Source organism: Elephantulus edwardii, unplaced genomic scaffold, assembly GCF_000299155.1.
Source record: "Elephantulus edwardii isolate Elephantulus edwardi_28Jun2011 unplaced genomic scaffold, EleEdw1.0 scaffold00114, whole genome shotgun sequence".
Lineage (NCBI taxonomy): Eukaryota > Metazoa > Chordata > Mammalia > Macroscelidea > Macroscelididae > Elephantulus > Elephantulus edwardii.
Genome location: NW_006399864.1, coordinates 10635970 through 10662664, shown reverse-complemented (window position 1 = coordinate 10662664; position 26695 = coordinate 10635970). Strand labels below are relative to the sequence as shown.

The window sequence follows — 26695 nt, the reverse complement described above, 5'->3', positions numbered from 1 at the left end:
CTTTCGCCCCTGTGATTTACCACCTCTGGAAACCCCACTATGGGTCAGTTCCAACTCGTCATCACACAACACAGTAACAAGCATGTATGAGGCCAGCAGTTTGAATCCAGCAGCTTGCTCTTTAGAGGAAAGATAAGCAGTCTTATTCTGTGAAGATTTACAGCCTTGGAAACCTAGTGGAAAGTCTGTATGAGCTGGAATCTATTCCTAGGCAGGGGATTTAGTGAGACACTCCCCACCCCAATCCTACCCCTGGTGTCTTAACTCCATATTGACTGAAGATGTGATTTTGACTTACATCTAGATGTAGAGGACTGGGTTGCTGAGGAACACACTGGTTACAGAAGAATACAGCCTTTCTTCCTGAAGAATATCTGGTCCACATGTTAGCAGCGCTCTGCATCTGTAGATTCTAAAAATGAGCAACTAGGAGTGGATGACTTACACTAGCAATGAAAAAGGAATCATGTCTAGGGATTACAGAGAGACATCTGAAAATTAGATTGTATTGAGTCTATGAGCCATTTGTTCTTAATCCCCAGAATTTTTAGCTATTTTTGAAACTTTGTCAAGTCCTAACTTAGTGTCATCAAAACGTCTGTGTGATTTGAAAATAACTTCCTACAAATTACTTTTGCTTTTTTAAAATTAGTGGATTTTCAAGGACAAGTGGAAAAATAATACTTTTGGAGGAACTATTTCCAAAAAATAATTAACATTATCAGTAAAGATGGACAGACGTTCCAATACCACATCATTCATAGGAGTACTGCTTTTAGCACAGACAAGGCCATCTCACTCTATCACATAGAGAACCTTGTATAAAACCAGCTTCGAAGTTAATGCTTTGAGAGAAAGCTCTGTATTTGTCTGAAAAATGGCTCCTGAGTAATACTGTTCAGTATCAGTCACATATAACATGCGGATGCCCTGACTATTAAATATGCTTGTGGCAAGGTGTTCCGCTTCACAGCTGCCATGCAGAGAAGCACTTATTCTAAGCATCTGTGTTGTCTTTGTATAAAGGAGACATGCTGGGTAATTTTTTGTTCTGTTACTGAAATCTGTGCTTCAAAAGAAGAGCGTTTTTGTTTAACAGTTCTTTTTGAGCTGTGATGTAGACTTGGGAAGAGTGTGTTGAGGTCAGTAGTGATAAAAGTACCAGTTGTGTGTTTAGCAAGAATAGGCATTTGCTCCACCAGCCTGCTGCATCATTTTCAGAGAAGAGCTTTAGTGGCTCTAAAGGGCCCCCTCTCTTTTTTGTACTTGCTCTCAGAAATTGGGATATATCTTTCATCTTATGGTAAATTAAGAGCCTTTTCCCTTTTCCCAAACACAGCAGTGTTTTAGACTTGATGAAGCAATGTATTATGCTTTTTCTAATCCTAATTCCATATGGAGGGAAATAGTGAAAATAATAAAATTTCTGTCTCTGAGCATTTCTCTTTAGCGTATGCCGAATGGAAAAAAAAGGATGCATGAAATTAGAACTCTTTCCGTGCCAGCTGGGAGCAGCTAGAAGGCTCCGTAGGATCTGTGTACTTTTTACCTCCTCCTTTGTGACACTGTTAATACCAAAACACAATTTGCATTTTTCTGAAATGGTTTGCTAAGAGGTTTGGGTTTTTTTGGTTTTTTTAAAGTTAAACATATGGTGAGTTCAGTAACTTGACAATAGAAAATATTGCACTTTTAATTTTGAGATTGGAGCAGTGGACTTGACCTTCAAGGAGGTCATGAGAATGGTATAGGATTGGACAAGGTTCAGATCTGTTGTTTACAGGGTTGCTATGAGTTTATGTCACAGCGTCTTTTAAGAACAGCAACAACAGTGTTAAACACTTTTTGGTGGCCTAGCAACAACAGCAAACCTTGAAAATGAGATCAAGAATTGACCTCTACTATGTAGATTCTCCCTGAGTGACATGCCTCTTGTTACCTTCCTTGAAAGATAATCCTCGGTGTCATCAGTTGGCTCTAAGTGAGGATGTCATTTCCACCGTCAGTTCCTGAGAACTGAGCCTCTGTTTAAATCCACCTTGTGGCTTCCAGTGTCAGGTAGACCCAGGATCACTCTGAGTGTCGTGTCTGCTCTTCTCCAGCGGGCTACCCCCTCTGCAGCCAGCTTTATGTGCCTTCTACCCTGTGCTGACCAACCCCTAGAAGAAGCGCTGGCATGGTGTAGCCCAAAAGGAATGCTTCCATGAAGGAATGAGTGCATGAATTTATTGCTTTAGGTTTTTCTCCCAATTACATGGAAGATACACTTGTAAATAATTTGTAATGACTTCTGTCTAAATGAATGTTTTAATCATTTGTGCAAGGAAAAGGTACATATCCCTGGAGGTAGAAAAGAGGTTTCGGTTGATATTTCTTAGGGAGCATTCATTGGTAGCCTAGTGGGTAAGGAGTTGTACTGCTAACCCAAATGCAAGCAGTTCAAATCTACCATCTGCTCTGAGGGAGAAAGACATGCAGTCTCATCCTATTGTCATTTGGTCTCTGGAAGCTTGCTGGAGGGTCAGTGTAAATAGTTTCCAGTTCATTGGCAATCAATGAGTTTAGTTAATTAATATTTTTAAAGTGATTGACGTGATTGCATAATACCGTACAGCAGCGCAAATACTCTGATTAAACTTTTTCTTTATAAAGTATTGTGTGATTGACCTTTGGCATTTTCAAGTCTTGGGATATACAATTCTGGCTCATTATCTGTTTTAGAAACTCTTAACTTTTCCCCAGGTGTTTTTCTTAAGCATGGAATCAATCCATAAGGGTTAGTGCTCCTTGCCTTTAGAGCAGTTAACACCCTAGCTCAGCCTTACCCCATTGTGGGTGGGGCCTGTGACTTCTGTTGTCTATAATGGGAAACACTAGCCTTGATCGTAGTATAGGTTAGTTGAAACCTCCATCCACCTTCCCATGATGCACTTCATGGTCTTGGGTAGGACAGAGGTTAGAACGACATGCTGTTGGATTTCTTGTTTGCTTAGCACTGATATTGCTCTTAGGTGGCTAATGAACTGAATTGATTGGGGAGAAATTCACAGATGCTTAGAAATCCCATGTTAAGGATGCCCAAGTTAGATGTTGGCTACTCAAGGGAGCATGCAATAGCCCAGTCTTTTTAAAAACAAGTCATACATTTTTCAGCCTCAGATTTTTTATAGACTGCCACATGGATTTTGCTTCATGATATTTTCTTGAGAAGAAAAGAGTGTAGTTTGATAAAAATTTGTTTGCAAGAAACAGGATATTTAGGGAAAGAGTTTGAGGCAAGAAAGGATGGATGGAAAGATTGGTAATAAATATATCGTATTTACGTAAATTAAGTGGATCGCTGGTGATCCAGTTTGTTAAGTGCTTGTTGGGTGCTAACTGGCAGGTTAGTAGTTTTCAACTCATCTGCACCACTAGATTAAAGTCTAGTGATCTCCTGTAAAAATAAAACCAAATCAGGCCAAGCTGGTGTTTGTCCACCTCATAGTGATCATACAGGGCAGAGTGTAACTGCTCCGATGGTGGTGATGGTGTAACAGTTCAGAAGCTGAGTGAACATTGTCCCCAGAGCATCTGGCTTCAAACCACTAACCTTTTGGTTAGCAGCTGAGTGCTTAAATCATTGCACTATCAGGACACCTCTCAAGAAATGCTGCTCAGGAAGCATTAAGTCCTGTTTTGAGAATCTGCTGGGTGTCACAACAACTACTTTTTGTGGAAAGCTTGTCTTTGCATTCTTTCCTGCTTCCCCTTGAGGTTGTAATGAGGATGTTCTTATTGCTGTGTGTCATCACGTTGGAAATGACCCATAGCTGACTCTGTCGGGTTTTCAGAGGCAGGCAGTTGCACAGGAGAAGGCGGTTCATCTTTCTCCCACAGAGCAGCTGATGAATTCAAACTGTGTACCTTTGCATTGGCAGCTCAGTTCCTTAAAGCTAAGCCACCAGAGCTCCCTAACTAAGGGAGGTTGTTGTGTACTGTCAATTCAGAACTGACCCATTGCCGACCCTCCAGCAGAGAGGCTTTCAGAGGCATTAAACGACATGAGAGAAAACTGCCCATTTTTCTCCTGCGGACCAGTCGGTGGATTTGAACGGCATGCCTCTGGGTTGCAGAGCACCGTCTTCAGACATTGTTGTTACAGAACATCTTTAACGTGGATTTTTTTTTTATTTTATTTTTTTTTAAAGCCAGCTACTTGTCCCCAGTGGTGTGGAGTTATAAAGCGCTTGCTGTATTCAGTTGAGTTTGGGTATTCACCTGGCTGAGGAGTATTTCCAGATAGCTTTCTCCCACTCCCCTAAGCAAGCTTGTACAGTAATCTTTTAGAGCACAAGTAATCTCTTCCCCTAGACTTAGCACCATGCTCAGTGTTGTTTTTAATGTCACCTGTTGGGGAGGGAGCAGGGAGCTTATTTACTTTCTTTTGGAGAGTTATAAATGGAATCAGGAGATGGAAAGCTGTGGTACAATGCAATTATATTGTTATATATACAATAATAATAGAACACCCAAGATTACCTTTTCCTGAAATCTAATTTCTGTAGCTTGTCTCTTTCTTTATTGAATCTGTTCTTTATTGTACTGAACATAATTAGCTTACAGTTTTAGTATCAGACAGGTATTTTTCCCTTTTGTAATCCTTTCTCTTGGTAGATTGTTTTTTGATCATATTCGTATTTGCACATATGAATTGTTTCATGAAATGGATGCTACAGAACCATAGATTTTCTCTTTTATAATCATATATGCAGTCACCAATTCTCTTCCCCATTTTCCTGACTTTGTGCTACCCGAATAATGTAAAGATTAAAGAGAGTGTATATACTACACTCCGGCAGTCAAGTTAATCAACTCATTTCCCCAAGACCTGTTCCTTTGACACAGTTAAATACCGCAATCTCTTCATTGTCAGTATATTTCAGAAAAATATAAGTGATCATTATAAACTTACTAAGTTGTGGAGGTGACACAAGGCTCTTGTTGATGATTTTCTTTAGTCCACATAACTCTTCTATGAAGTAGGTATGGTTCCAGACATCCTCCACCTCTTTAATTTTTAAGCAGTAGGGTGCTCTGACAGCATGCCTCTGAAAACTCTATGAACTTGGAGATAGTTCTAGAAAGACTTAGGGCATTTTGTTCATAGGGTCGCTGTGAGTCGTGCTCAGCTCGACGGCAATCGACAACTACAGCAACAACAGGGAAAATCTGCTGTGATGGGATTTGTACCTGCTTGACTACTTTGCATTCTGAATAGTGTAGTATTCTATCCTGTTCTTTGCTCACACAATCTGATTAGTTCCCAGGTTAGGGAGCTCTAATGAGTGATATAGTCAGTAGCACATTACCAGACATCCCAGGTGGTTGTAATCCACCAGAGGCACGTCTGGGGCACGATACAAGCATGAGCAGTCTCTTGTGATGTACAGCCTCGACCACCTGCTGGAGGGTGACTGGGAGTTGGCACCAATTCTGCAGCATTGGGAGTTTTTGAGTACCCGGTTATTAGAGGGCTGTGGAAATAATCTGTTGCTGGCAAGTTCGCCAGCAATTTAAAAAAAAAACAAAACAACGTTTCACTGCGTGTGTATCTGTATCTACTTCTTTGATGACATATGTACATACATCTTTAACATCATGTATTGGACAATTTTTAAAATAAGAATAAGCAGAAATCATTTTCCCTTTCTCCATGGGGAATGATTGCCGTTGACATGTTAATGGAATTCTTTTCAGTCTTTTCCCTGAGGAAAAGGGAATACCATAAGTTGCTTATTAGTATTTCTATGGCTTATAATTTTACTTTGGATAACATAAAGTTCTCCTAGGACTTCACCCTGAGATACTTACTAAACAGGGCCATTTGGGAAGGAAATTAGTTTTTGAAGTTGTTACCAGCGTATGTTTGGAAGTTGAAAGCCTTGTTTACTGTGTGTGAAAATGAGGGCAAAAGGAAAGAAATGGCATCTCTGGCAGCCAAATTGAAGAAGATGCCTGATAGAAGATGCCATCGCTCCTTTCCCGCATTCCTTACACAGGTCAGTAAGTAGCTTCCGAATGAATAGGATGATTCTTTGGGTTGTTTGTACCAACCACTCTCTTGTGTGAAAACTTAACACAGTACCCAAAAAAAGTGGTCATTTGTTTTCTTCTAAACACTTAGTGCCCACTACTCATACATTCCATTCTTCCTCTACCTACACGTATCAAACTTTACAATGTTTGAAGAAATTTATAAGGGGCCTGTTAGAGTCATTCATGTTCATTAAAAACTTAAATTCTCAGTGGTCATGATGTATGTTTTCATAATGTTATGTGTTTCTTCAGTAGCCTGGTTATTTCTTCCTGCACAAAACTGTTAATTAATTTTGGTATTCTTTTGTTTCTTTTTTTATAATATATAAACCTGTACAAATTGCTGTTCCGTGTTACGAAAAGTACTCAGGGCTACTCTTTGCTTGTTCTACACCGAAAATCCAAATTTACAGAAAAAGTAAATCCAAGTGTGATTATTCTGTTACAGAAATGTCTTCTCAAAAAAAAAAGTACATAGTAAAGCCTTTGAAGTCCACATGAAAATGTCATTTTAGGCTTAAGCAGCATGAGAAGTGTTACCTGCTTTGAAAGCTCGTGCTTTTCTCTTTCTGGGTAATTTGTTTCTCCTTTACCTTTGATTGCTGAAATGCTCACAGCCAAATAATTTCTGATTAATTCTGACCTTTCCTAGTACATTAATACCAATCAGATGTTTTTAAAACATTACTTTCTTTCAAAATCTTTTCAGCACCTAACTTGGTGCCCAGCATTACTCCAGTAGCTAGTATGTGAATAGGATAGAGTCCTCACTGCCTTCATGAAAGAGCCTATTTATATGTAACATGAAATAGAATTTTTCCTCCCTAAACTTAGAGATTCTCATTTAGTCTTTTAAGATTTCATACATTTAATTATTGTTGTTATTAAGTGCCCGTCATGTCACAGGCGACTCATAGCGACCCTATGAAGGAGAGTCCTCCACGCTCTCTCCAGGTTCATAGGGTTTACGGAGGCAAGCTCTTATGGAAGTGGATGCCACTCCTCCTTCCACATTTAATTATAGCAGAGACAGTTAACAAGGGGGAGGAGGACCTCAGCCAGATAGATTGACATGGTGACTGCAGCAATGCAATGGTCTCGAGTATGATGTCAGAGATTGTGAAGATTGTACAGGATAGGACAAGTTTCAGATCTGTTGTTCTTAGAGTCGCTATATGAGTAGTGTTCGGAGTGATAGCACCTAATATTATAACAATTGTCGCAAGGGACAGCAGTGAGAATTGGTGTAGGGAACAGGGAAGGGGGGGTCACCTTTTGAGAGGCCTTGATAACTCAGGTTAACATACTTTGTATAAACAAATTTCAAATGACATAATTAACATAATTAATAACTCCTTACTATTAACCACATATTTGCATGTGTTTTTATGACCAAGGGCATAAATGCATATGCATTTTAAATTTTGCTGGCCTGAAAGAACTACACTCTTTTGGCTGTGTTTTATGGTTTAGGTAAGATAGCAACAATGGGAATTTGTTACCAGATGTATGTTATTTTCTTTGAAGATTTTTTATTTATTATATAGAAGTCTAACTATCTCCTTTAAAAACCCAGTTTTCAAAACTCTTCATTGTTTTAAAAGACAAAATAGACTGCACTTTCTACCCATTTCCTCCTTCTAAGGTTAACATTCAAAGTAAATAATTTGTCAGAATTCATAAGCACTATTAAAAAGACATTGAACCATCACGGACAGATGAACTATTTTAAAAAATATTTCTGTAATATTTCTAAGGCAGCGTTTTTATTTCCATTTAAATAGAACAGATTAATTTCTAGGTATAGTAAAATTTATATGGAGCGTTTTATGGAGAAAAATTGAACTATTACCAAAAATCTTAAGCAGTCCCAAGGGTGGCATTAATAACAGATGCATTAATTGGGAAAAAATATGAATATGTGACATAGACTGGGTGAGGAGAATATGGAAATTTTAAGAAATCTGTGGGTTCCATAATTCTCTCTACCCAAAGTTGACTCTTACTTAATTCTTTTCCAAATGCACATTCTGTTTTCTTAAACCTACATCTGCTACTAGCTTTGAACATTGCCTGAAACGTATGTGCTGCTTGGCAGAAAGTCTGATAAGAAAAGAGAAGCACAGACAGAAGTTTGTCTTGTTAAACAATGGGGCAGAGCCTCCCCAGCCCCTTGCTGGTGACTGCTCACTGATTATCACATGATACTGTTAGAAAAGAGGCTTGTAAATTACCTTCTTAAAAGTCCTGCTGAGGTTAGCACCCAGGCCAGAACAGAAAGGAGACTGTGACATATTCCACTTTTCTACTTATGTTTGTTGCAGTCCTTGGTTGATTTTAGTACAGTTGAGGGTTTTGTTTCTTTGCTTTTTGAGTCATTTTTATCTCCTGATGGATTTTGGCTTGGTTCTTCAGCGCACAGTGATGCATCCTGGTTCTGGTCTCTGGTCCCTGACTGACTGTTCTTGTGCTGGTTGTCTTTGATCTGAGCCAGAAGCTGAGCCAGTTACGGTGTTGTCATGGCACAGGTTTCTAGCAGAAGCGTAGACTGCAATGTTTTCGAGTTAGAAGTTAAATGTGCTTGTTAAATCATTATAAACTTTGACTTTGGAAATCTTTGACCTTTTTTTTGCCACTTGAAGAAGTCATAGAGTTGTCTACCATTGAGTCAGAATTGACTCATAGTTCACCCTCCAAGGGGGCTTTCAGAGGCAGGAGATCGCGCTGGAGAAGATTGCCCATCCTTGTCCTGTGGAGCAGCTGGTGGATTCATACCGATTTATACCACAGCCCGTTGCTTTGGCAGCATAATCCCTCACCACTAACCATCCCGAAAATCCTATTAGTGTTAGGTTATTAAGCTAGTAATGCTCACATATGCACACCCTGTGATTACAGAAAACCTAGAAATGTGTGATATCTTGCTGTAACATCTGTGGGCTGTGATTTATTGATTCAGAGAGACTTTTCCCTGCACTTTAGGGTCATGCTGAATATTAGATTGCCTGGGCTTTTGAATGAGAATCTATGGGCTGGTAAAATACTGTCATGCTGTTGTATAGCCTCAGAATCGATCCCTAGCTGACCCTCCAGTGAGTTTTCAGAGGCAGGAGGCTGCTCATCTTTTTCCCATGAGCATCTGGTGGGTTTGAACTTTGTGCCTTTGGATTCACAGAACAGCTCCTTACCACCTTCTTAGCTGTAGTAAACAGTCAGTAATCATGATTAACTCATCATTGTGGGGCATGAAGTCAGGTAGTAGTTACAGAAAGTCTGACATCTAACATATACTCAGTAAATCCTAATGTTCCTCCACCTCCAGACTCTATTTATGCATGTTTTTAAAAGAATTTGGATTTATTTGGTGAACTACTTAAATATTAAAAAAAGAAAGGTTGTTGGTTTTAAATTTTAAAATTTAAATCAGATTACATTGCTCCTTTATATTTCTCTACAACCTAATAAGGCACCTAGAAAACATCTCGTATCCATTCACCCCTCCCTGTTGTCCAAATCTGTTAGACAAACCTAGATTTTGAATATGCTACCGCTTGAACATTCTACTTGAGGATCATCCTTGCTTAGCTGGACGTGGCTAAGTCATTGCTCTGATTTTTCAGTGAGCATGTGCATTTCAGGAGAATTCTCTTAAAGCAAGGACAGTTTTTGGAAGTTAACTTTTTTGAATGACACTGAGAGGCTGAAGGTGAAAAGAGTGCTGGTTAATTGTGTGCTGAGCACCCGGAATCCTCAACCATTGTCCTTCCTGGGGCTCTCCAAGAGAGCTCAGGCCACATATTCGGGTTTGGATGGTTGCCAGCCCGAATGCAGATAGAGCATTTGAAAATAAGGCAGCATATTCGTTTCACTGTTTCCTTATTTGAAGATAAAACAAGAGAAATCCCAACAAATGGGGTGTCTTTTTGAAAGGAGTGGTAATTGGGCAGTCTGTCCTAGGTAAGACAGTTATGGCTATAGGCACTTTAAAGTTGACTCTGAAAAGAGAATATCTGGGAAAAGTGAATGTGAATATCCTGGTGCCAAGCTTGGGACAGTTACTCCCTGTTGTAAGCCAGGCGCTCCTTTGCTTGGGAGAGGCTTAACCAATTAAGGCAGTTGTCGAGATTTCGAAAACTAAAGCTCATTTTTGTAATCCTTCTAAAGTTTGCAGCGCTGTTTCAATTGCTTCTGAGTATGTAGCTTTTATATCAGTAATTTGAGTTGGCTTGGTAGTAACTACCAACTTGTCTTTAAAATTCGTTTGCTGTGTACTGTTCCTCCTCAGTCCCTAGGTACTTGCTTTTAAACCTGGAATGCTTAAAAGGTTCTTTCCTAAGATTCTCATTACACAATTCTGAGCCCTCTTCTGTTGAACATTATCATAAATTTAAAAATACTAACACCCCCTCCCCCCAATACCTTCCCCCTTGCCATTAATCGTTCGGAAATTCTCCTGGAATATTTAGCCATTAACTTAGGAATGAATGCCATTGGCTGAAATTGCTTCTGCTAAACATGAGAACTTTTAGAACAAAATGGAAATGTCTGATTACTAACCAACTCTTCAAAGTTGCCAATAAATGCTTATTTCTCTGCTTATTGGTTTACATGAACGCAGTGATCGAGAATTAGGGTTTATGCCATGGAATCTTTATGCCATGGGATCTTGTCTTTTTCTGTCCCCTTGGTTTTGCTATGATTCTCTTCCTTCTGAGGTGTTTAAAGCTAAAATAGGCGTGAACAGTATCGGTGGTTGGTTACTTACCCACCCACCCACCACCAGCGCCTTTTAGGAGAGGGAAGGACAGTCAAATAAAAATCAAAATACCAGCCCCAGAAAGCGGAAATCAGCCTCATGCAAGGAGGCAGATGACACTACTTTGTGACAGAGTGTTGTGTCCATGACTTCCAGATGTCATAAGTCTCCACTTCCAATCTCCTTTCCCCCTACTCCAAACCCCAGTCTAACTTCTGAGAGAGAGAGAGGTTCGCCACAAAAGCAGTGACATTCACCTGGCAGATTAGAATCTGAAGTAACCAATCCTCATTTCCTATAGAAAACTTACTGGCATATCAACATTTCCTCTTTTCATCTTTGTCTACCATGGGCCACAGGGGATAAAGAGGTGTCAAGTAGCGTGGCAGTGGCAGCCAAACGCACAGTTTGAGACAGTTCAGTAGGGACCAGCTTTGTGCAATAGGTAAACGTATTTAGGTTTACCAGGAAGCTTCTTGCGAAAGTTAATAGTGTACCTTTTAGAAATGGGTAGGATCAGGGGAGAAAAAAAGGAAGGCTAGAGACACTGGTCTTTGCCACCACAAAAACAGGTCACAGAGCTAACAGTCTGCCGAGATAAAGCCGTGCACTTGGCTGTTGGAGTTGTGTCCCTGCTGTTTTGGTTGGTTGTTAATAGAAGGGATGTCACCAGTGTTCTTTCTTTTCCTGGGATCCATACAGACTCCTTTCAAGCAACACGTTGATTGAAGCTTGACTGCAGTCGCAGCAAGCACTGGGCCTTGCGCATCCCAGGCACGTTCTTGAAGCACGGTCACGCCCTCCTGTTCAAGGATCGATTCCTCTTAGGGGCTTTTCCTCTGATGCACCTCAGACAGAGAACATTCATTTTTACGTAAGGGGGAAAAGTTCTTTTTAAAAAGTTTTTGAAATTAGAGTGGCCAGGAAAGTAATACCAAACTCAGGACATAACTTCACATAAATTGTTGTGTTAGTAGTGAAACTCATTGTATAGTTTTGATGTAAAGTTTATATTCCTTCGTTTTTCTCAGCTGTAGAAGAAGAAAATGGAAGTTCACCACCACCACCACCACCACAAATATAGAAGCTAATTTCCATACTTCCTACTCCTTGAAAGGAAATATATTGGGGTACCTTGTCCTGGACCTTTTATTACTGGTTTAAAGAAACATTTCATTTTTAGTCCTAGCTATAGGGCTGTAATATGGATAAAACTGGATGAAGAAGGAATCTGGCAGTTTGCTACCAGTCTTAGTCTTTTACACCATGCCGTCTTAAAAATTTTATTGTAAAATCTGTTGCATTCAGGCAATTTGAGGGGAATTTAATAAGGTTAAAGAATACATTTTTTAGAGCAATGTGTTTTTATTGATGAGATATCCATATTATTTTAAATGCAATGCATACACAAGGCTTTGTATATTTAGTTAAGAGAAAAGCTATTATTTATAATTAGCATATCCAGCAAACTGTGTGTAGTGGTGGTATTTTCCCTGACTGAAGTTCTCAGATCTTTTCGAGATGGGGAAGGAAAACTGAGCAGCAGAGAAAGTCACTAGACGCTTGGGGAATACCTCCGAGGTGCACTTCTAAATGACAAGTCTTTACTATTACTTCTGAGAGACACTTAATTTCTACTAATATTTTATACCTAAATTGTATATTGATGGATATTTCAGAAGTACTGAGTTTTAACAATTATAATTTGATTATTTGCCTTTAAAAGTCATACTTGCAATTTGAATTCTTGGTAATCTCTTCCCAACACCTCTTTCTATTTCTTTAAAAATAAATAATGAATTTTGGGTTGGCCTGGCTTTCTTTGTTTGCTTTTTCGGTGTTAATTGTAACTTTCTATTTGTAATTTCTATCTAGTTAAACTTCATTTGCCAAATGAGTACTTTTACTTAGAATTAAAATAACCATGGCATTTAAAACAGAAGAAGACCTTAGCATTGATTCTATACCAATTCTCAAATTCATGTGGTTGAAATAAATCTATTAAACTAGCTAGGAGGAATTCTTCTATTTGCCAGAGATATTTTTTATAAAAAGGATATATAATGATAAAGGCAGATTATTATATTACTTTATGTTGCTACTGCTTCTTGAACCATTATATTAAAATTGATTTCTAAGACTGTAGTGATTTAGAATAGAGCATGGGTGACATCACTTTGCTTTCATAGTTTATCAATCTGTTGAAAGACTAGTTTGGTACATAAAATGATCAGATATAACTTCCTCCCTGCAGGTAATAAGAGAATAACTTCTGTAACTTTACTAAATAACAAAAATAAGTAATTCTTGAGTAGTATCATCGATAATTGTGAGAAATATAATGTTCTTTAGAATAAACTGGTTGATAATTTATTTTCAACAGGTGTTGAAAATAAGACACTGTCTGAGGCTTTTTTATACTTTCTGACCTTGAATCTTGTTTGCTCTGTAAAACCATAATAGCAGTATAACCACTGAAATGACAGACATTACTTTAAGCTGAAACCTAATTAAGACTTTTGAAAATGAAATGTTAAGTTCCTAATTAAGCAAATATGTTTATCCAACATGGCCATGCATTCATTATGGTTGAAATAGCTTAGATGTTATTAACTGTAGAATTTTCTCTCATATCTACTGTCTGATATTGAACTGTAGTGTGTGTGTGTGTGTGTGTGTGTGTGTGTGTGTGTGTAGTGTCTTAATGATAATATTGCCTTTTGGACTTATTTTTCTGATTATTCTCTAAGTCAGTAAATACACATTATAGTCATTAATTTTGCAAAAAAAAGGTAAACTTTTCTTTGAATTTGTGGTGATTAAAACCTTTATTAACTGTTCTGATGGACAAATACTATTTCTTACGTAAAACAAAGAAACACGGACAGGAAAAAAGAATTTGTTTTTAAATTAAACATGCAGTAGGGGCTCTAAACGAAGGCACAAACGGATTCTTCTATTTTAAATAAGCTACACCCTTTGTCCCGTTTATATTTAACGTGGCAGTTGTTTCCCCATTAGTTGTTCTTATGGTTTTAACTTTTCTGTTCTAAGAGCTGTGTTGAAGCAGAGATCGATGGCTTTTCTTAGTTAATAATACAAGTGAAACTTTGTACAAATTAGTTTTATTAGATTTTATTGGGTTTTTCCCCCCTGAGTTTAAAATATGCAAGTGTGAACCACAGGTAATAATTTCTTATTTAGAACAAAGCATTAATATTATCTTTTTCATAACATTTCTCTGCATATAGTTTTTAAATTAAAGAAGGAGAAGGAAAAGTCCCAGTGTTTTGAAAGCTAGATTTTGTTTACTTCACGTGCTTGAATGGATTTTTAAATCTGGAAACCAGCCTCTGATAGCTAACACAGTTCTGTGGAACTTTATTTCCAGAAGGGCTTGTTTAATATTGGCATCATTAAGTAAGGCTTTTCTCTCCCATCCTCTCCCGCCATCTAGTCCAATATCAGATGGAAATGATGCGGAGCCTTCGCCATGTCAACATTGATCATCTCCATGTGGGTTGGTACCAGTCCACGTACTACGGCTCGTTCGTCACCCGCGCGCTCCTGGACTCTCAGTTCAGTTACCAGCACGCCATTGAAGAGTCTGTCGTTCTCATTTACGGTTAGTAGGAGGTTCCTTTATTATTCTTTTCTTCCCTTAATATTATTACTGCTATTTTTGCTTTCTGTCTTTTTTGCCTCTAAGAGCAGCCTGGCAGGGCTTCCCAAGTAAATACCAAGCCTGTTTCTGCAGCAGCCCCAGCAGCAGCTAAGTCTAGACAGGGTTTCCTTCTTTCTGTTTATTTTTCTTGCTATCAGAGCCCTGATGTGTACGTTTTGGAATGCTGGAGTAGCTGCTTCATTTTTATTCCTCCATCTACCCTCCCTCGTTGCAGGAGCTGGTGGAACTAGACCAGATGTCTAACAAACCCCGATTGCTGGAGTGTCTGGCTCTGTACGTGACTGACCAATCATAACACAGCTTGCCAAGTCCTTTTTTTTTTAAGGCCTCTGACAGCAGCGTACAAAACCTGGACTGTTTCTTAGCACAAAGATTTTTTTCTTTTCGGCCTATTTAATGGTGTTTCCTCAAGCTCTCCAGACCAGATGTTCTGTGCTGTATCAGAACTGTAGGCAATTTAACAGCTTTATAGCCTCCCCCCTCCCCACACACTCACAGTTTGCCATATCTGGCAGACTTGCATATAGTTTCCAGCTGAGAAGTAAATGTAACGTCCTGAGTATCTGTCAGAAAAAATACTAATGAATACGATCAATCTTATGAGCTGCCTCCAAATTGTTTCAGTATGTTAACAATTGGATTACAGTAAAGAACAAGTTGTTAAAGTGTACTTATATTGGCTGGAAACATTGCATCATCAGATCTTGATGAATTTTCCACTTGTTTCAATCTATTTTAGTTTTTATTTTATCACCTATTGCTAAAAGTTTCACTGTGTTAAGTTTGAGACAACATGAATGTTAACACAGGTTTTAGGCGAATATTGGCATGCCAGAGCCGTTATCATCCAGCACGTGTAAAGCTCTTTTGCTCACAGGGTGTTTAAGCAGTTAGTTTTGACAAAATTAGTTTCTCTGCGTTGAAAAAAAGGACATTTTGTGATACCATTTGGACTTCAGCAGCTTTGTTTTTAGAATCCATTTGACCAAGATATTTGAACAGTGATTATTAGAATGAGGACGTTTTCTTTGTAGATTATTCTTTTTAGGTTACAGAACTACAAAAAAAGCATGCAGTGAAGGCTTATATATTCAATATTCATTGATAATTTTTCTCCTAATATATGAGTGAAGGTTCTAGCTGAGGAGTTGATTTGCAAATACCTTAACTATATTTTAAACTTTCTGTTTTATTTTAGAGAGGAAGTTATTCTGTTATAGAAAGAGTGTGACCCTAAATTTTCACTTACTGTCTGCTATAATGGTTTGAATCTGTTTCAGATTTTATGCTTGCATTCTGCATATTTCTTGATCTTTTTTTGCAAAGACTGTATGATAGGTAATAAAATGTACCTAAAATCACTGCTCTTTGAGCACTGATAGTGAAAGTTCTTAGTTTTTGCTTTCTCTTTTCTGTGTTTAAGATCCCATAAAAACTGCCCAAGGGTCTCTGTCACTGAAGGCATACAGACTGACTCCTAAGTTGATGGAAGTTTGTAAAGAGAAGGACTTTTCTCCTGAAGCGTAAGTGTTTGAGGGTCTATGAAGAGGCATATGGTAAAGCTTTGATATTTTTCTATTAACATCTTAGTTTGCCACATTTATTGAGTCCTTGCTGGTGGTGTGATAACACTTTGACCACGTGGACTGGAAAAGTTTTTCTGCATGGCTAAATGCCACTTAATTTCTGTCTTTCCCTGTTTAATCTGGGTGTTTTGTTGTTGTTGTTATTTAAATAAGTGTCTCATCTGTTCTTATTGATGATGAATTTTGTTAGGGTGAGATTTAATTAGCTAGAGGATTTCAAGAAATAAATGATTGCGTAAAGGAGGATGGGAAGAATGATCAGAGGCTGTGAGATCTTTACTGTGTGTCAGAAGGCTTGTGAACTGTTGACTTCCCGTCTGAGCTCCTGTATAATGTGAGAGGGGAGAGATGTAAACAGTTTAAGGATTCAGTAAAGAATGAAGCTTATTAGAAATTTGAGAACGTCCAATGACTTGAATTTCCAGTAACGTGAAGAGAGCTAATTGAGCTGGTTTGCAAACCTTCTTCATAACTGTAACATTTACTCTAGTATTTACAGTAAAAAAATTCAAATCCTAATTCTTGAACTTTCCATTAATGATGATATTTTTTGTTCATTAAATCAAAATTAGCAGTTTTGACTTCATGTAGGAAAACTCATTGCTAGTTTCTCTTTTGACTCTGAAAGAAATGAAGATGTAAAGAGTGTTAAATGAACTGTTCCTGGGTCTGGTAGTTACAGCTAAATTGTGAGAAGGTACAATTTTGTTGTGCTCTAAACTGTTGTAGTGAACGTTTCAGTAATTTTTATACTAGTTACGCTTTTTTTTAAAATTTTTTATTTTATTATTTTTGTGTGAGTGTACCGTCAAATCAGATCTGACTGGTAAAGTTACTCTTTTTATTTCAGTACACTTTGAAAATGCACTTTCCAGGAATGAGAACGTATTTAATGTTTTTTTTTTCTTATTTACCTTTTATAAAATGTCCTAGGTATAGATGGTATAAGCATAACTCTCTGAGATATTTTGTTTTTATCAGCAATTTTTTAAAATTAAAGATCCCAGAGAAAGCTTGTAATTAGGTAAAATGTATGAAATATTCTATTTAACACTTCTGACCGCCAGAGTAAAGCATTTTTAACATGCTTCAACAGATTGAAAAAGGCAACTATCACCTTTGAGCACATGTTTGAAGAAGTGCCGATTGTAATAAAAAATTCACATCTAATCAACGTCCTAATGTGGGAGCTTGAAAAGAAGTCAGCTGTTGCGGATAAACATGAGCTGCTCAGTCTTGCCAGCAGGTACGTACGTCGCCCTGCCTAATGAAAAGTCCCCCTTAAACACGTTAAACACAGTCACTTAAAATGTGGGTTTTTATCGTCCCAGAGTGATAGCCAGGACAAGACAAGTTATGGATTGAGGCCCTGGAATGGAACAGTCAGAAGAGCGCAGGGAGTCCATTCAGGAGCCTGATGGGTTGGACATTGACCAGCACTGTGGCGGCCGCAGACGTTCAGAGCAGTGGGAGCAGGCGTCAGATTGCAGCTCAGGCAGTTGAGAGATTTGGTCGCTGTGGAGTGCACTCGCTGGCTTTGTTTCTAAGAAGGAGTTCAGTTTCTAGTAGGATGTTAACTCTTTCCCTGTTCTTGTGCATCCACATTTTTCACATTTGGGTCCGTTCTGGTCTCACTTTGTTGACCATGACTGAACCAGGGAGAACTAGTTTGAAGCCATGTTTTACATTCACTTTAGAAACAAGAACAGAATTACTTAAGAACATTTTGAGGTTAGTAAGACGTATGTAACAGCATGTAGTACTTGTCGGGCCTTGCTAAAGAGCCCAGGAAAGACGCCAAGCTGATAAAGTGAACAATGTTGGATACTAAGCATTCTTAAGAACCCTTTACAGGCTCCCTTGTGCTCTGATGCTGTAACTGCTTCTGGGCTGGGAGGCTGGAGGTTATCTGGCTGAGCTTTGTTTACTGTATATGATCTTCAGAGGCTCCTGGTTCTTTGTCTGGATATTTAATAATATTCGAGAGACAAACGGAAATGTTTTTCAGCCAGGCTGCACTTCCCCTCACAACTAGAGATTGTGTCAGCTGTACACTTCCAGGTTGTTAGTTTCCAACGAAAATTTGAATTTTCTGAACCTGATACTGACTCTTACCAACTTAGATAATAGTGACAACTGCCACTGATTTAGTTACCTTGTTGCCAGTATATTCTGCATGTCCTGGTATGATGCTAACTGAAATGTTTCAGAGCAGATACTTCCTTAATAGAACTAATGTTACTTTTTCCACATTTACTACTTTGAACAGAAACAGGCTTATATGAACTGAAAAGTGAACTTTAAGCTGTATGGTTTGGATTTTGCACGATGAAAGTTCTCTAGTAGCCGACCTGCCACAAGCACGGAGTTAGGTGGAAGCATGAGTCATCAGTCTATTTGTTGAATCACTAAAAGGAGTAAATTGTCAACTATTTTGGAGCAGAAGTACATTTTATTTTTCCAACTTCTGATTGTCTTGGAAATTCATATTTCTTACTTTTCGAGTAAAAGGACCACAGAGTCCACCCTGATTCTTCACGCTCACGTTGGATAGGGCAGTGGTTCAAATGTGCCCCTCTTTTGCAGGGATCCATCATAACATTTCACTGCCATCAAGTCAGATCTGGCCCATAACAGACCCGTCAGTGAGTTTTTAGAAATGTATATTACTTGGAAGGAGATTGCCCATCTTTTCTTGGGGAGCTGCTGGTAGATTTGAACCACCTGCTTTGAATTTGCATCTCAACTACTTATCACGTAGGCCACCGAGCTCCCCAAGGCTACTAGAAAGCCTTTACAGTGGGAGGAAGTTGGCACCAGAGAAATGCTCAGTAATATATCCAGGCCGCAATGCTAATTTGACACCAAAACTGTACTGTTTGACTGCAAACATATAGTCATAATAGAATGTTCATTTGTCTATCTTAGTAATTTATAGTTTTCTTTATTGCTTTTGCAAACATATATAACACACCTGTGTTAAATCTTGGAGCAAAAACCCCTTTTCAGAATGCAGAGTTAGAATGTGATGTATTAAGTAGTTATGTAGTCATTTTCTTGCAGTAAATTTGCTACATGAAAGCTTTTTCTTATATAATCCACATCTTCACCTTTTCCCAAGCTTCTTTTATTGAGCATACAAAACAAATATAGCCCTTCTGTGCTTTCACATTACAAAGAGCTGGTCTGTAATGTCTGTTTGTCTAAAGCAGCATTTATAATAGGAAAATGTTTCCAGTTCACCATAGCAACAAAGCTCTAGACAAATACTTTATTATAGTTTTTATCTTCTCCACTTTCTTCTATGTGTAGTAAGAAAAAAAAATGGAAATGTAACTTTTGCACATCTCAATTTTTAATTTCTAATATTAATAGTGTGATAATGATGGTAGACCAGTTCTCATAAAATTTTATATAAGAAACCGCACCAGACATGATTGTTAAGCAGCGCTTTAAACATTTGGCATGGTCTTGCCTTTCACAGCCTATATTTGGATACTCGTTCTTTGATTTCCCTGATAAATTTGTTCTTCACTGTGAATAAAACATACCACATTTCATTTAGTTTTTTAAAAATTCCAAAAAAATGACATTTTTTTCTTTTAATTGTATTAAATGGAAGTTCTAGTAGTGGTTATTCTGTAACAGCTTTTATTAATTTTTTCAAAATGTACTATGTTAGCCTTCAGCTTTTCACACATAAAAAACATTACTGGTTTTATTTCCTCTTAAAAAAATAATAAATGAAGGGTGGGCATCATATATAAAACTAATAAGGATGAATCGATCCTGTAGCCAGGGTGGACTCATCAGTCCTTGGCGCTGGACACATCTGTTTATCTGTCAGTTCTTTGTTTTTCAATAATAAAAGAAAATGCTATATTATTAAAACTCCTAGCAGTATTGTCTGTTTCAGTATTCTGGTTAAACTAGTACTGAAAAGATTTCCCATAAAATTATTCTTGGTAATGTATCTAATTTCCTGCAAATATTATCACTGAAATAGTTGTATGTTGTTAATTTCTTATTATTTCAAAGTTTGTACTGTGTCTTTTTAGTATTTCTGATTGAATACATTTCTAGATGAAATTATACTAGCATATAAATTAAGTCAAGTGATAAAAAGCCACACGTCTGTGCTTACTAGATATTCTTTATTAACTATCTGATGGTGTGAGGGTCTTTTCTAGTAAGGTCTTTTTCACTACTAAAACTCTAGAATTTGAGATTTGAATGTGAAAGATTCTTCTTTGTTCCTGTGGTTGCTCTTCTTTTTGCTTTCCTCTAATTTCACTCTCTAGTCACGGGATTGGTGATGATCACGCTCTCCATAAATGATGAACTTGACAGCTAACCATGTAGTTTCTCCATAAATGATGAACTTGACAGCTAACCATGTAGTTTCTCACAGCGTCTCTTAAACCTCTTAAGGTCTTTGTGCTTTACTTCCTTCACTGATGCAAATGAACGGATCTGCGTCTCAGGTCAATCTTGAGTGTTCACTTGGCACTTCTTATCCTCCAGTTATTCACTTAAATGCTCTGTAAAGCAAGGAGACATTGATGAGTTGAGGAAAAGTGTTCCATTTACATTAAACTTGGTGGTTAAGAAAACGTACACTGTGGATCTTTGATTTTTGTATGTGTGACAGTTTGTATCTTAGCTCTTAGTTCCTCGCTTATGTATGTTCTTACAGTTAGAGCTATTTCAGATGGGTCAGGTGTAGGTGCAGTATGGAAAAATTTCTAACAAGCTGCCTCAGATTCTTTCCTCCACGCTGGATTTTATGTGTATGTTATGCTCATTTCTGTATCAGAAAGCAGATCATGTTAGTGATTCAGAATTGCTTAGAGCAATGGCAAAACCAGCTTGAAGTATGACGTGTCCATATATTTACGTTTCAGCAATCACTTGGGGAAGAATCTGCAGTTGTTGATGGACAGAGTGGATGAAATGAGCCAAGATATAGTTAAATACAACACGTACATGAGGAATACAAGTAAACAACAGCAACAGAAACATCAGGTTGGTGCTATGTCAAAATACAGCAGTCATGGAATTCAGTTCTTAAGTGTGACAAAATAATTAAATTATCTTTGTATTGTTAGCTCGCAACTGTCATATTTTCCTTTTGCTCCCTACATATTCTGTTCTTTATTATTTATGTGGTGCATCCCTCATACAGTCATGCATTGCTAAACATCCACAGTACACTCTGAGAAATGGGAAGTTACATGATTGGTGTGTTGTGTAAAAACCATATTGCATATAGGCAGTTCTCAGATGATGAAAAGTTTTGATGAAGGCTGTTTTGAAGTTGAACTTGGATGTCAGCCAGAACAGTTAGGTATGGTTCATATCTAATGTCAGTTAGATGTTTGTCTTAGTATATAGTATACCTTTCTATGCATTTTTTTTAAAAAAACAAACGCTTCTGGCTATAATAAAATGTCTTAAACATAATAATATTTTGATGCACATCACAAAGTAATGCCTACTTGTTATTACGATCCATTATATATGTACCTTGAGTTTTTAATAGACCTTGCAGATATTAGGAACTCTCTGGAGCCGCCTAAGGGACATTATGTGGTGCATGACTGTATATTATTTACAAGCTGCACTTGAAAATGCCCGTCCTAAGACAATTAGTATATATTAAGCTCAGATTGTAATGCCAAGGTTATGCAAATAAGAGGTGGCACATTTATTGAGAAAAGCAGAGGCAGAGAGATTCCAAAACGTTACAGCTCGTTTCTTCACTAACTCTAATTGGTTTGGTAGTTGCTCGTTTTAGCATGGTTAGCAATCTTCAGTTCATTTAAAAACTGAGCAGTTGTGATTAAAAGCAGGCAATTGTGATAGGGCATAATAGACCAACTGCTGTGAAACAGATAGTATAATACAAATAAAAACTCTGGAATTACCTGCATATTCTCATGTGCACATATATGATACTATGGCCTTTTAAACTTTTGTTTATTCATGTTAATCCGTTGGTTGCATGATTCCCACACTTCCTGGAACATTGTTCAAAGACTGTACTGCTCAAGACTGTTTTTAGTATTTGTTTCATAGATAAGTTATTTCTAGAATGCGCATCTAGCAGGTAATGTTTATTTATGACTCTTATGTGTTTGATAAAAGATACTTTGTGTGTATGGGTGGTAAAATATACTTGAAACTTACTGTTATTAAAGACAGAATTTTAAGCATAACTAAATGATTCTGGAAGTACTGTATTGTAAAAATGTGAATATTAGTATTCACACACATAGCAGATCCAGCATGGAGGTAAAGGACTAGCTTTGTAGGATCTCTCATCTCTGAGACAGTTGCTTCTGGAACCCATTCTTACAGATACTTTTGTAAATCCTGTTAGGTCTTTAAAATGTAGCAAGATGTTACATTTTTTTTCGATATTAGCAGGTGTTATTCTCATCTTCCCCAAGTGTCTTACATAAGAAATCATAGCAAAGTAAGTTACCTTTCTCATTTAGGAAGAGTTAGCACTTCTTCCCCACCCCCCCACCCCCCAGGACATTATTTATATTTGGTTTTCTTACCCAAGAACTTACAGCTTTTACTAACTCACTTCGGTTTTCATTATGCTCATGTAAGACATAGTGTTTGTTCTGTGGTTATTCACAAACACAGGGAAGCCAGAGCCCAGCCCAAGGCATCTCCCTGCTCCCCAACTCTCCACGTTCTCCCCACTAGCTGCGGAGCGTGTGGTCGCACCACTTTCTGTCTCATTTGAATGGAAAATATTTGCATGTTCTCTCTCTGACAGATGTGCACCTTACAAAGATTCTGACTTTCAGATTCTGCCTACTGTTCTTAGCTTTTGATTATAATTGGGCTTAAATGTATCTAGTTAACTTATACATACCACACACACATACATACATAGGTAACCCTCAACTTGTTACAGATCTCCGTTTTGATGATTCTATCCCAAGTTGGTTCTGACATACTTCATTGTTTTAAAAAGTTTTGTTATTGTTGTTGTTTTTTTAAATACTGGCTTTCATTATCAACGTCTTTATTAATCCAGTTTTATGTCTCTTTGTAGAATGATAACATTAGTAAATTATATCCTGTATCACTGTATGTTCTAACTATCACCACCAGTAAAATCTAGTCAGTCCTTCATCCTGGTGGAGAAGAAGGTTGAGGGACAGCTACAGGTGTAGTTTCTGTGTGTGTCTGTGAGCTCTGATGGCTTAGTGGTAAGGGGTAGTACTACCAACCCAAAGGTAGCTGGTTGGAATCCACCAACTTCTCCACGAAAAAAGATGGGCAGTCTCCTCTTGTCCCCTCCTGCCTCCAAAGAAGCACTGAAGGGTCAGCTCTGAGTCTCCAACTTGATGGTACATTACAGCTATGTGTATTTTATAGATGTTTTTAAGTTGTCAAGTTATACACATGCATTCCCCCTAAACCTCCGTAAACTCTTGGAGGAGGTTTTCAGAAACAGGAGGAGCTTGCCCAACTTTCCACCTTTCTTCCGTGGAACAGCTTGGTGGATTTGAACTGTGCGCCTTTGGGTTGACAGCTCAGTACCGTACCCACAGACTACCAGCATATTTAAACTCCTGCCTTTTCCAGGCTAGCATTTGTTCTTAGCTAAGGCAGGTGGTTTCTGTTCTTAAGAATAGTAATAGTAAGCACAGCAGTGATAATGTCCTGAACATTGTGGTTTAGGTCAGTTGGGATAAAGCAGGAAGAATTGCCCAGTATGGTGGTTCATTGTTTGGCTATTAAAGTCCAGTGGAATGTAATGCTGCCATTGACCCCATTATAGTAAATGATAAAGTGATTAATTCCCTTTTACTCATTGATCACAGGCTTCTTAAAGTCATGGACTCTCAGAGCTCAGTGACACCTGAGTTCCCAGCAGAAAAGGTTATTCAACTATTGTCTTATAATGGCGCTTTGATAGCCTAATGGATAGAGAGTTAAACTACTAACACAGTGGTTTGTGGTTCAAATCCACCAGCTGCTCCATGGGGGAAAGAGGAGCAAACTCTTCCTCCAGAAGCTCACTGGAGAGTCAGCCATGTGTCAGTTCAACTTGACAGTTGTTGTTCCCATCTTTAGCTACTTGGTTCTGAAAGTTACCAATAGCTACAGTTTATAAAACAGAGCCTAGGCTTTTGCTGACTGTCAGTGAAGATAGGTCATTGTTCTTTCTCAGGTGAAGAAAACTAACAAGCTCATTTTCCTCTGAATTTTAGTATCAGCAGCGACGCCAGCAGGAGAATATGCAGCGGCAGAGTCGAGGGGAACCTCCGCTCCCGGAGGAGGACCTTTCTAAACTTTTCAAACCACCGCAGCCGCCGGCCAGGATGGACTCGCTGCTCATTGCAGGTATCAGTCGCCAGTGCAGACTGGGTCAGCTTTCTCCATCTGCGCTGGAAGGAGGTTGAAGACGAGAAATCTGTAAGGGTGGTTGGGGAGAAAGAGCACCAGTGAAGCTAACACACTTAACGTGGTTAAAGGATGAATTTGACATGACACCCACCTGTAACTGAAATTTTAAATTGTTTAAGTCATCGTTCCTTCTAACATTCTCTAAGTGCATCCTTCACTGTGTACATATACATCAGAATATTTCGAGATGGCTTTATAATGTACCATAATTTCTCAGTCCATTCTATGGATGGATTTTAACCACTGATCTTTCACTGGGTAGCCAGACATGCAGCTCACTAGTTGTGTCGCCTGGTGACTCCTTAATAATATTAATCTGTGTAAATATTGTTAAATACAGTTTTCTCCAATTAGTCATTACCCATGAGGATTTATTTGAGTGTAAATCTTACTCACAGGAGCTCTGATGGCTTAGTAGTGGTATAAGAATTTGCACTGACAACCCAAAGGCATTTGGTTCAAATCCACCAGCTGCGCCATGGGAGAAATATGGGCGGTCTCCTCCCACGCATTTCATTGTCTCTGAAAATGCGCTGGAGGGTCAGCCACGGGTCAGTTCTAACTGGACAGCTCACAGCCACAGTAGCAACACATTTTACTCATAGGAAAGGTGATCTTTCATAATTTCTCAGTTGTATTGAGAATTAAATTGATAGTGTACTTATCAATTAAATTTATTAAAGTGAGATAATTCCTTATTTAAAGTCCGTTTGAAACAGTTATGTATTTTAATCTTTGAAAAAATGTGTGAACAACTTAACAAATGACAATTCATTTTAAAAAATGGGCAAAGGACTCGAACACTTCATCAGAGAATCCATCCAGGTGTCCAGCAAGCACATGCTCGTCATTAGTGAATAGAGAGACGCAAGTTTAAGACTTACCCTTTTAGAATGGCATTGACCCAAGAAGAGGCATGCCGTGCGTTTGCGAGGTTGTAGAGAAACTAGAGCCCTCATCTCTTGGTGGGAATGTAAAGCGCTCCGCATACTGCCCAGACCTGTTTAAGGTACTGCCCAGTTGTTAAATGTCGACCATAAAACCCTGCAATTCAGTCCTGGTTGTGTACCTAGAAGTGAAGGCAGGACTACAAATAGAAACGTCAACAGTAGTGTTTATTGCAGCACTTTTCAAAATAGCCTAAAGGTAGAAAAACTGAAATGAAATAAAATATGGTGCACGTATAAATGAAATATTAAACCCCACTGTCCTTGAGTCAGTTTCTTTTTTTTTTTTTTAAGTATCCCGAAGGACAGAATAGAACTGCCCCTTGTGGTTTCTAAGACCAAAATCTTCCTGGAAACAGATTGCCACATCTTCCTCCTCTAAAGAGGCTTCATATCATTCATCTTCTGTTTAGCAGCTAAGAACTTAACTACCATGCCACTAGGATGCTTCAGAACATCTGCAACGTGTACCATTGGGTCGATTCCAACTCCTACCTCCCCCCACTGGGTTTCCAAGGCTGTAAAGCTTAACGGGAGGAGATTGCCCAGTTGGAGCCAGTAGAGACTCTTGGCCTTTTGGTTCATTCTTGAAACACGTGGATTAAAAGAAGTCAGTCAGAGGAGGACACATACTGTTAAGATCTTAGTTAACATGGGTCAAGTAGATATATAGAAGTAAATGATTATGTGCAATCATGAATGAATGGAAATCCAAAGTCTGTATAAACTTTCATTAAAATAAAAACCCCAAAACAAATGAGCTGGGGGGGAAATAAAGAAACTCATGATTATTAGTGGGTACCAGAGGTAAGTCATGGTGGGGAGTTCTTACTTAGGGGGCATTGTTGTTGTTGTTGTTACTTACCGTCGAATCAGAACTGATTCATAGCTGGCCCTCCAGCGCATTTTCAGAGGCGGTAAATCACACAGGAGGTGATTTGCCCATCTGTCTCCCAAGGAAGCGCTGGTGGATTTGTACCACCTGCCTTTGGATTGTCAGCACAACTCCTTACCCCTAAGCCACCAGAGCTGACTGAGGGCCGCTGAGTTTCTATTATGATGGTCCAGTGAGTTAGAGGAAGGTAGAGAATAGCTCCACAGCTGGAAGAATCTAATCAGTGTCATGGAATTGTACGGTTAAATTATGGAGTTGGCACTTTACTAGCTATATTTTCACAACTTTAGTACATTTTAGATATTATATATT

General features: G+C 38.4%; 1 protein-coding gene across 2 annotated transcripts in view; it reads left to right on the top strand.

The window, feature by feature from the left end:
- The window catches only part of EIF3H (eukaryotic translation initiation factor 3, subunit H), a 99577-nt gene that overhangs the window by 72217 nt on the left and 665 nt on the right, over positions 1-26695 (top strand). For both annotated transcript variants that reach the window (XM_006892342.1, XM_006892341.1), the window contains 5 exons: positions 14292-14459; positions 15943-16042; positions 17202-17351; positions 21010-21130; positions 24346-24478. In XM_006892342.1, coding sequence (XP_006892404.1) covers positions 14292-14459; positions 15943-16042; positions 17202-17351; positions 21010-21130; positions 24346-24478 — 672 coding nt within the window. The remainder of the gene's footprint in view (positions 1-14291; positions 14460-15942; positions 16043-17201; positions 17352-21009; positions 21131-24345; positions 24479-26695) is intronic.